Below are 10,939 nucleotides of genomic sequence, written 5' to 3'. Positions count from 1 at the left end.
CAGTAAGTTAAGGTTGATTTATTTTTTTTTTTTTTAGCTAAGGATTGTGGTTTACAACATGGATTATAGAACTAGACTGGGTTTGAATCTCAGATTAACTACTTATGAACTGTGTGACCATGGGCAAATTACTTGTTTCATGTTCCAATTTTCCTTTTGAAAAATGCAGATTGTTCTCTTAATTCCTATAGCTTTATAATAAATCCTGATACCTGGTAAACTGTGTCTTTCCACTATGCTTTTCAAACGTTTCTTAATTTCTCTTGGTCCCTTTTTTAAATACATATTTTTTGAATCAACTTGTTACATCTCTCTCTCTCTCTCTCTCTCTCTCTCTCTCTCTCTCTCTCTCTCTCTCACACACACACACACACACACACACACACACCTTGTAACTCTCCTGATTAGAATTGCTTTGACATTATAGATTAATATAGGGGGTGCTGTCATCTTTGTAATATTTAGTTTTTCATTTATTTCTCCACTTAATTAGATGTTTTGTAATTTTCTCAGTATGTTTTTTTAGTCTTCTAGCTGATCTCTTATAATTTTTTTTTTGAGAGAGATTTTTGTTATAGGGTACATGCACTCATCAATGAGAGAGAGAGGGACAGAAAGTGAGAAATCACCCCCAGGGGTGATGGCCATGCCGCAATCCCTTCTCCTTTATTCTCCTCTCAGAATTTTGGGCACACACGCACACACGCACACACGTCTGGCATGAGTTTGAAGCCACCAAGTGCAGGACTTGAACCATTGTTGGCCACGTGGGACTCCAGCGACGTAACCATTATGCCATCTGTTGGTCCCAGTACTTTGTTCAATGTATCCTAAGGTATTGGTAATTTTAAAAAACATATTAAATTATTTATTTAATTTAATGTATTTATTCACTTATTTTATTTTGACCAGAGACACCCACATACACACAGAGATGGAAAGTGAGAAAACAAGCCACCAGGTCCGGGATTTGAACCATGGTTGGCTATGGAGGAGTGTCCAGCTTCTTAATTACCACACCCCCTGCTGGTCCCATGTTGGTAATTTTTTGATGATATTACATGTAGCATCATCTTTCTTTTTTTTTTTGATGTTTTTTTGCCATAGGGTGCATGCACTCACTGGAGAAACAGAGAGGAAAATGAGGGAAAGTGAGAAATCACTCCCTGGGAGGATAGGCATGCTACAGTCTTCTCCATTCTTATCTGGGACTTTTGGGCATGCATGCACATGAGCCTATCATGAATTTAAAGCTGCCAGTTCCAAAACTTTGAACTGCAATTGGCCATGTGGGAGTCCATAACCACCAGACTATCTGTCGGCCCTTATGGTTATCATTTTTAATGTTACATTTTGTTTGCTGATGTTTAAGAATGGACTTGATATTTTATTTATATATATATATATATATATATATATGTATGTATAATATACATATTCATATATATAAATTATATATATATATGTGTGTGTGTGTGTGTGTGTGTGTGTGTGTGCATATATATATATAATATATTTATTATTTATTCCCTGTTTTCCAAAAGCATATTTCTGGAGGAGTAGAAGTTCTTCTAATTTAAATTTAGTGGCATTCATTAGTAAAATATCTGTGCCTGGAGTTCTTTTGTGGGTAAATGATTAATAACTTAGTTCAATTTCTTCTATAGATATGGGACTATGGGACTATATTTACATTTTCTATTTAATCTTGTCAGGTTTGGTCATTTGTATCTCTTAAGGCAGGAGTGTCCAATCTCCAGACCATAGACTAGTACTGGTCCTTATTATTACATTGTAATAATAATAAGAAGAAAAATAAAGCAATGCACTTCAACCATCTGGGAACTACCCTGTCCCTCCCCACCACAACCCCATCCCCATCTGGGGAAACACTGTCTTCCAGGAAACCTGTACAGGATGTTAAAAAGTTGCAGGTTGCTGTCTTTAGGAATTTGTCCATTTCATCTAAGTTGTTGAACTTACTGGCATAAAGTTTTTCTTAATTACCTGTCATTATGTCTTTAATGTCTTTAGCATTTGTAATGGTGTCTGTCTTACATTTCTGATAATGCTAATTTGTGTCTTCTCTCTCTTTTTTATTTTTTATCATTGAGATTTCACTTATCTTTGCTAAGAACCTGCTTTGGGCTACAGTGTTTTAAAAATTTTGTCCCTATCTGATTTCATTTACTTCATTATTTCTTGCTTCTTGTTACTGCAGGAGACACACACACACACACATATATAAAACACAAGTATATATATTTAGAGGTTAAGAATGTCCTGATTTTTACTTTTAATAGAGAAAAAGAACTCTTCCACATAGGTGTAAGTCTTCCCTCTACTTCCATAGAAGTATCTACCTCTGTTATTGTTGTTATCATGTTGTATTTTAATTAATTACCTGTAATATCTCACTTCCGATACTGTTTCAAGATCTTTGAAAGAAGATCTTATGGGTCTTGTGTGTATTCCCTATTATAGTCACAGAGTCAGCCACATTTTGGATTCAGTATTATAAGGCCGATTAAAACCTCTGAAATCTATTACATTTCTTTTTCTCAGGAGTTAGACTAGCAGTTTTTATGTGCATGCTAGCATTGGCAAAATAGGTTCATTTACATTTGTGAATTATAAATGTGAGAAAGAAACACTTGCAAAATTCAATGAGCCTCTTGGCTTCATAGAAAAATACATTTATGGAGTTTGGCTATTCTATTGATTTCAGATCTGACTTATTTTCGAGTGTTGGTTTTTCTACCCAAAAGAAATGTTTCTGTAATAAGTGCTTTATCCAAGATAGTAAGTCATAATTATTTTCTCCTTTACTCTAAGCTATTTCCGAGAAAGAAGAAATGTTTCTACCTCAACTGGAAAATCTACAACGTTGCAGAGTGAGTTGATACATTTAATTATTTAAAGTCTCTGTAGGACATTGCAAACTGAGTTGATACATTTAATTGTTTAAAGTCTCTAGGACATTACAGAATGAGTTGATACATTTAATTGTGTAAAGACTTTGTAAATTTCTTAACACCAACTTGATGGTCTTAACTGTGTAACAATTATGTTTGAGAAGGCAGTCCACCTGTGGTTTTGGGGAAAATGGGAATAATCGTGTGTCAGATGCTTTTAAAGGTGAGTGAGTGAAAGACTGTAATCTACACGCAGGCTCCTGGAAATTTGCACACGCCTGTGTATGACGATCTTCTCATACAGGTTTCATTTGTCATTAGCCACAGTTGAAGGCATTCAGCAAAATTAAATGGTTTCTGGTAGTCTGAGCTATAGGACAAAGATCTATGGCAAGTAATTTTGCCATGGTAACAGGAAAGAGCTGGTATTTTTGCTCAGGGAAATTGATCATTGATGGAGGCTTTTCTTTCGCTTTGAAAATTTTTCTTATACCAGTTCAGGGGCATTGTTTGTAACAATAAGATGGCAAACATTTAGCTACTGAACCTCTACAAAAAAATTTGCCGTGGCAGAAATGCAATTTTTGAGAATTCGTTTTGTAGGACTGTGTAATTTATGGCTGCCAGGAATTCTTTTGAAATAATTTGTTTACCGGTATCTTAGTAGCTAAGATAATGGAGGAATTGCATTAATGGCATTCTAATATTTTGAGTGATAACTGGCTGTTATGTTATTTAGTGAACTTTTTGTTGAAAATCTGAATAGAATTAAGATCAGTGTTCTGCCATTAGGAATGTTCTCTTATTTGGGAATTAGCTTTATGGCAGGATAATTCCAGTCATAGGTACTGGAGTTGGTTATATAATGTGGGCTTTAGAGGTTAGCAAGAATTTATATGACAGGACGCATTTTCGGAAACAGTGAGTTAGGTGTCTTTTTTTCTTTTTTCTTTTTTTTGCCATAGGGTGTGTGCAGATTGATGGAGAGAGTAAGAGAGAGGGCAAGTGAGAAAGCCCACCACATGGGATATGGTCACACCATAATCCCTTCTTCTCCATTCTCCTCTTGGGATTTGGGGCACACATGCACACATGCTCGGTATGTTTTTTAGGCTGCCAGGTCTAGGACTAGACCATGCAGTTGGCCATGTGGGATCTGGCTGCCTTAACCACAGGCCACAGGCTGGCCCTGTCATGGTTTTGAAGTAAGGAGTATATATGGTGTGCACCATCTTAAGACAAACACAGAGAGAGCTGGTTTGAGGGCAAAGCATTTGGAACATAGTTTTGGATTCTCATAGAATAAAGTTTAAGTGGGGCGAGCAGGGGGTGTAGTGGTTGTCTCTGGACTCCCACATAATCAACCACAGTTCGCATCCTTGACCTGGTGGCCTAAAAATCATGCCAGGCATGTGTGTGTGCATGCCCAAAATCCCAAGAGGAGAATGGAGAAAGGGGCTGTTGGGGGGCCATCTTTGTATGTGTGGGGGATGATTCCCTTGATCTGTCTCTTTGGAAAAAACACTCACTCTATGGCAAAAACAATAAAAAATAAAGTTTAAGTTGTGACATTGCTATAAAATGATTGAACCCATGCTTTTTTCCTTTTTAAAAATATTTTATATTATTTACATCTTTCCATTCTCATTCTATAATTTCTCCAAAAGATTCAAATGAAGAGAATTCATCTTCCATCTTTCCTTATGGAGAGACCTTTCTCTTCCAGAGACTAGAAAATTCCAAGGTTAGTCCCATACGTTGTATTTATTTATTTTTTTTTTCCATAACCAATTCTTTGCTCTTGGCCTACACATGCCTCTTCACTTTCCTTTAAGCTGTTCGAAGCATGCATTATATGGAGGAATGACAGCTCTAGTCAGTAAAATTTCTATTTATTAAAATGATGGTAAGTCTGTATCTTTCATTTTATTTCAAAAATGCATTTTTATATTTATTTTCGGAATGCAGGATAGAAACTTAAATTTTTTTCCACAAGACACTTTAATTTAGAAAAGACATAAAGCATAAAAAAACACTGTAGATTTTGTTTGGCCTCATATCCGAGTGCAGACTCCTCCCAGTATAGACTTCTTGTGGTTTGTATATTTCACTTGTTCAGGCTGTCGCTCTGTCTTCCCTTGCTAGGACTTCAGTCTTTGACTCTTTCTTGATCTTGGTAACAGAAGTTGGAAGAAAAAAGTAGAGCAGGGAGAAAGGCACATGGTTTTGATTAACATCTGTTATTTTTCGTTCTCAGTTGAAATGGTAGCTTATTAATGATTTAGGTAAAATAATGAAAAAGGCATCAAAAAGCTACTGTTTAATACAGTCTACCTAATTAAATTTTTTTTACCGGAAATTAATCTAAGTAAATAGACATTTGTTTACTTAAGTTAAACTAGATATTTGGGTATTGATTGAATATTGTTACAGTAAAAAAACAACAACAACAACAACAACAAAACCCAGCAACTAAAAACCAGAAAGAAAAATGTGTGTGTATGTGTATATGTGCATGCATGAGTATGTATACATATACACAGTTTTTTTCTTTTTTTAATAGAAGAGATCTATAAAAAATGAATTTTGGACCCATGAAGAAACGCTCAAAGGGGAAGCCACTAATTCAAGAAACACTTTTTTCATCAAATCGAGGTATGAGCTCATGATCGATGAATTCTTTAAAGAAAATTTTATAATATGTTGATTTCTTACTCTCTGCATAATACTCCATTTCTATGAAACTAGTTTATGTTGGTAAGTTCAAATCTTTTCTTGTTGAAATGTTTCCATGAAGGTACCCCTTTGTAATAATTGAATTATAGTCTGTAAATCCATTAGATAAGGACATTAGATAGCAGATTATTTTTGTCTTTTCTTCATTGGATTCATTCCTAACTCCCCAAGTGGAGCATAGGTAGTGACCATGACTGCACCTTAAAGATGAGTATTTATTTATGTTACCATAAGGAGAGAGCGATTGTGTACAGTGTCACTATGTGAAATCCAAAAGTTTTACAAATGTATCCTTTTGAGTTTTTCTTTCTGTTTGTTTTTTTTTTTTTTTTGAAAAATTTTTGCTATGGGGCTCACTACTCAGTGGAGAGACAGAGAGAGACAGAAGGCAAGAAATCACAACCCCCCCCCCCCATGGGGATGGCCATGCCATAATCCCTTCTCCTCCATTCTCCTCTTGAGATTTTGGGCGCACACACACTCTGCGTGAGTTTTAAGCTGCTGTGTCCGGAACTTGAGCCATGGTCAACTCGGTGGGAGTCCAGTGATGGAACCATTTCACTTTCTGCTGGTTCCTTTGTTAGAGTTTTAACACTGACAATTATCTAGTTATTTAGATCACACCTAAGCAGAAATTATAAGCATTAACTTAAATTTTATATATATTTTTTACTTTATTGGGATTTGACATTTTGCATCATTCTTAACATTATCTGGTGTTTATTTTTATTTTCTGTTTATCTTTTGTTTTCCAAGGCTAGTAACATTTAGCTTTCCTTAAGTTCATCTAAATAAATGAGTATCTTCAGTGACCATTTTGTTATGAACTTAATATAGTGCAAAATATCAAAGGACCAGACTAAATCATTTTTTAAGTAAGTAATGGTTTGCAGAACACCATATGCAGAAGAATGCTATTTGAACACTAGGCATATATATAATTTTTTTGATTAGCAAAATCTTTCTTGTAATGACTTTTATTTTACATGTTTGAGTGAGTGACTCTATTGCCATTTCTTAAATCTGTAGACTATAGCTTAGCTATTATGACTGTGTTCCCGTAAGTACTGTACATAAAACAGCTTATACCTTCTAATGTACCCTGAGCCTTCCTTGTTTTCTGCTGTGTTTTTCCTCATTAGCATTACAAAATAATGCTGATGCTTTCAGCAGTGAGTCTTGTTACATTATGGTGGACCATGGGGCATTGCATTTGAGTATAGAAGATTAGAGAGGGAGTGACAAGTTGGAAACAAGATCTCCAAACAGAAAAGTTAGTGGTTCATGCCCAGAACAGAAATTGGCCAGCTTCCGAGTGGTGCTATAGAAGATGTTTAAGTTGAGATGCAAAGAATATGGTCAGTCTTTACCCTTACTGCTTGTACTCAACATCCCCCAAATAAAAGGGATTAGATTAAATTATACATAAGAAAAAAAAAGAAAGACTTCTAGTAATGTTCAGATAGATCATAGGATAATAAGAGACTTTTGTTTACTCCTTCTGGAAAATGTTTCAAAATGACCAGACAGGTTAACTAGTTTCTTAAGACTTTCCTGGCCTTGGGACTAGCAGATGGTATAATGTTACATCACTGGACTGCTACGTAGTCCGCTGCGTTTTGAGTCCTGGACCTGGCTGCTTAAAATGTTCACCATGGGCAAGGCTGGCAGGTGGTGTGGTGGTTAAGGGCACTGGACTCCAACATGGCTGACCGTGGTTTGATTCCCAGCCCTTGTAGCTTGCTCTCTCTATTTCTCTCTCTCTCTCTGGACCTCTCTGGTCAAATGAAAATAAAATAAATGAATAAATAAAGTTAAATAAAAATGTTCTTTAAAAAACAAACAAACAAAAACCAAACATGTATGTGTGTGTGGATGCCCAAGATCCCAAGAGGAGAATGGAGGAGGAGAGATTGTGGCATGACCATTGCCCCTCGGGGGTGGAGTATAATTTCTCTCTTTCTGTCTCTCTGTCTCTTTCTGTCTCCGTGGTGAGTGCATGGGGCCTATAGCAAAAATCTCCCTTTAAAAAATTAAAAAAAAAAAAAAGACATTCTTGGCCTTAAATTTCTGTTACTCATTGGGGAAAAAAAAAAGTAACTGGTGGTTTAAATCACACATAGCCCTTTAAAACGTTAAGAGCTCTCCCTTCTGTTTAGTGTCTATGATAACAGGAAGGAGAAAATCAGTGAAGACAAAGTAGAAGATATTTGGATACCTCGGGAGGACAAGAGCAGTCAGCTGATAGACTCTGCTTCCGAATCAGAGTATTCAACGGTAGAAGAATGCTTTCAGAGCTTAAGAAGAAAAAATTCCAAGGCCTCTAAATCTAGGACTCAAAAAGCATTGACTCTGGACTCAGTTAATCGGCACAGCTATCTGATAAGCTGCACGAGCGGCAATGCTGATGCTTCGGCCGTGTCCTCAAACGCAATCTCTCCCTATGCCTGCTTCTATGGAGCATCCGCAAGGAAGATTAAATCGGGGTGGCTAGACAAACTCTCTCCTCAAGGGTATGTATTGATTGGTTTTTTTTTTTTTTTTTCATAAGTCACATAGTTTAAACAATTCAGGTTTATTTATAAACTGTGTAAAGTTACTGCTCCCTTCTTCGCCTTACCAACCCCCACTCCCCTAGATTCAGTTTTAGGGACTTTCAGTACATTTTTGCAAATGCTGCTTTTTTTTAGTTATTTTTTAATTTTATTTAATTAATTAATTTATTTATGATCTGATGAGAGAGAGAGAGCGCGAGTGAATGAGCAAGCCACCCGATCCGGGACTCGAACTGTGATCAGCTATGTGGGAGTCCAGTGCCTTAACCACCATACCCCTTGCTGGCCCCAATGCTGCTCTTTTGACATAAGCCGAGTTCACGTGCATTCTGGTGCTGTGTTATGGTTCTGAATAGCCAAGGAAAATTCAAAGGCGGGACCTCCCACTAACCTCCTATACAATGCGCTGTTCCATGCCCTAATTTGCAGCAAAGAAAACACAGACTGAGTTAGTGTTACTGGCCCACACTGTTTGGCTTTTGCTCATATAGTAACAGTGTTCTGTGTGAGAAGACAAGGCTTATTGTAGTTAGGGAAAAGTATATCATTGTTGCATTTCGGTCTCCACTGTTATTGATACATTGTTCTCATTTTTGTATGGTGCACAATAGGTCAAAGTCCCTTGCGTATTATACTTTTAGGATTGTTTTATCATTTCATGTGTATGCAAAGAAACTCCTGTCCCTTAAGCATTTTATAGTACTGAGAAATCTTTAGGGAGGGATTGTGTTTAATGAGAATTGTTTTTCTGGCATCCTGTTTTTTGGATGTCTTTGTGAAATATTCACTTGTAATACTCCTCATGAGTTATTCATTTACTTAGGGATTGAGCCTCTCATTTAAGTAGCTACAATGTGCTGATTTTCTCAATTTCCCTGAACACTGAATCATTTCTAGAAAGCCTTGGTTTGATCTAAAGTAATTTTACTAACAAAAAAAATTGCTAGGAAAAAAAAAAAAACAACTATGAAATGACTGGTAGAAGCAATAATTACATTTCTTAAGAAAGTAAAAATCCCCCATATACCCAAATTCTTATGGCTAGTAATTATACCTTGAATAGTTTATACAGTTGCTTCTTTGGAAGCTTAGTACTTCTGGCTACATTGTGATGACCGACAGTCTGTTGTGTATAGTATCAATTTGTATTAGTCATTAGTGCTATTGTAAATGGTCTTCAGATTTCACCCACATGAGTCAGCACTCCATCTTGGTGTGTATGAGACAGTGGGCCAAAAAAATATTTTCAGATCTTTCATTTCTGTAAAGTTCGTGGAGGGAGATGCACGTGCTCTCTCCACGCGTCACCGGAAGAGTTAGCAGACGCTGGGTACAGAAGCCCCCAGCTGCTGTGGTTTCCTGTGTGGTCTCTGGTGGTCTCTTGATCTTTACAGGGTTGTGTGTTTACGCTTCAGGCACACGGCAAAAACGTCATCCTCATTGGCCACCTCTGGGACCGTTAGAACATTTCCCCTCTCTCTTTATCTGAACTTTGGCTTTCCATCTTTCGTATTCTGAACCCGCCTGAGGTTAGATGCTGTATGTGTTCTAGATTTATGTTTTTCCATTCTAGGGGAAATAATTGAGTTTTCTGGCTTAAGGGTTTTCTTCTGGATGCTAGGATGAATGGAGGTAAGACAGTACACCAAGGAGTTTGTTATGTCCCTAAGAAGTTTAAAATCTCTCCTATAAGACTGTCTGGAAAGTCACGATGTGTTTTTCTATGCAAAAATGTGTCATGACTTTCCCAACAACCAATGCATGATTTTATTTTTATGACTTGATCGAAATGTATGCAACTGGGGAAAAAAAAAAGCATGTATTTATTATTTTAGAAGTAGAATCCAGGCTTTTTTTTTGTTTACTAATTAGACTCTATAGGCTATTGTGAGGGTTTTTTAAGATATTTACTTGCGAGAAGATGGTATAGCAGTTACGTCACTGGACACCCACATACCAACCGTGGTTCGAGTCCTGGACCTGGTGGCTTGAAACTCATTCTGGGTGCGTGTGAGTATGTGCCCAAGATCCTAGGAGGAGAATGTAGGAGAAGGGATTGCGGTGTGGCCATGCTCCCTGGCGGGTGATGTCTCACTTTTCCTCCCACTATCTCTGCCCTCCCCTCCACCCACTCTGTGATTACACATGCCCTAAGGCAACAACCTTTTTTTAAAAAAAGATACTCATTAATTAGACAGGGTGATGTTTACTCATTCCTTTATGGAGTTTACTGAGCTTTGTTTAACTCATGGCTCTATGTGTCCTTTTGCTATAAGTATGGCGATGGTATTCTGAATTCCACAGAGCAGGTGTGAACAAACTTTTCTGTAAATGGTCAGATAATACACATTTTAACCTTTACCACCACGAGGTCTCTGTGGAACTACTCACCTCAGCAGTGGTAGCATGAAAACAGGCATAGATAATAAAGAAACTAATGAGCGAGGCTGTGTTCCAGTTAAACTTTATTAACATAGGTGGTGGGCCACATATGGACCCTGGATCCTAACGGCATGCTCCATCTTCCCGGGGTCCCAAGTAGAAAATTATGACCTGCTAGGTCACACCATGGGAAAGCTGTGTTCTTTATTCTACTCAATACAGAAGTAATAAAAAGCGGAAGTCACTTCTTGGGGGCTTTCACACTTGCTTTTCTTTCTTCCTGAAATGCTCTTCCCCCAGAGAGCAGCACAACTTGGACCTCACCTCTCAGACCCAGTTCTTCTTGCTCAG

The 10,939-nt window shown here is 37.2% G+C and overlaps 1 protein-coding gene across 1 annotated transcript in view; it reads left to right on the top strand.

The window, feature by feature from the left end:
* Positions 1–10,939, top strand: part of ARAP2 (ArfGAP with RhoGAP domain, ankyrin repeat and PH domain 2) — a 188,304-nt gene that overhangs the window by 31,937 nt on the left and 145,428 nt on the right. The window contains exons 3-6 of the mRNA XM_006158365.3: positions 2,836–2,894; positions 4,583–4,659; positions 5,479–5,570; positions 7,811–8,164. Coding sequence (XP_006158427.1) covers positions 2,836–2,894; positions 4,583–4,659; positions 5,479–5,570; positions 7,811–8,164 — 582 coding nt within the window. The remainder of the gene's footprint in view (positions 1–2,835; positions 2,895–4,582; positions 4,660–5,478; positions 5,571–7,810; positions 8,165–10,939) is intronic.

The sequence above is a fragment of the Tupaia chinensis genome, unplaced genomic scaffold, assembly GCF_000334495.1.
Source record: "Tupaia chinensis unplaced genomic scaffold, TupChi_1.0 Scaffold000582_1, whole genome shotgun sequence".
Classification (NCBI taxonomy): Eukaryota; Metazoa; Chordata; class Mammalia; order Scandentia; family Tupaiidae; genus Tupaia; species Tupaia belangeri.
The sequence above is the reverse complement of the archived record's forward strand: the minus strand, read 5'-3'. Positions and strand labels throughout refer to the sequence as shown.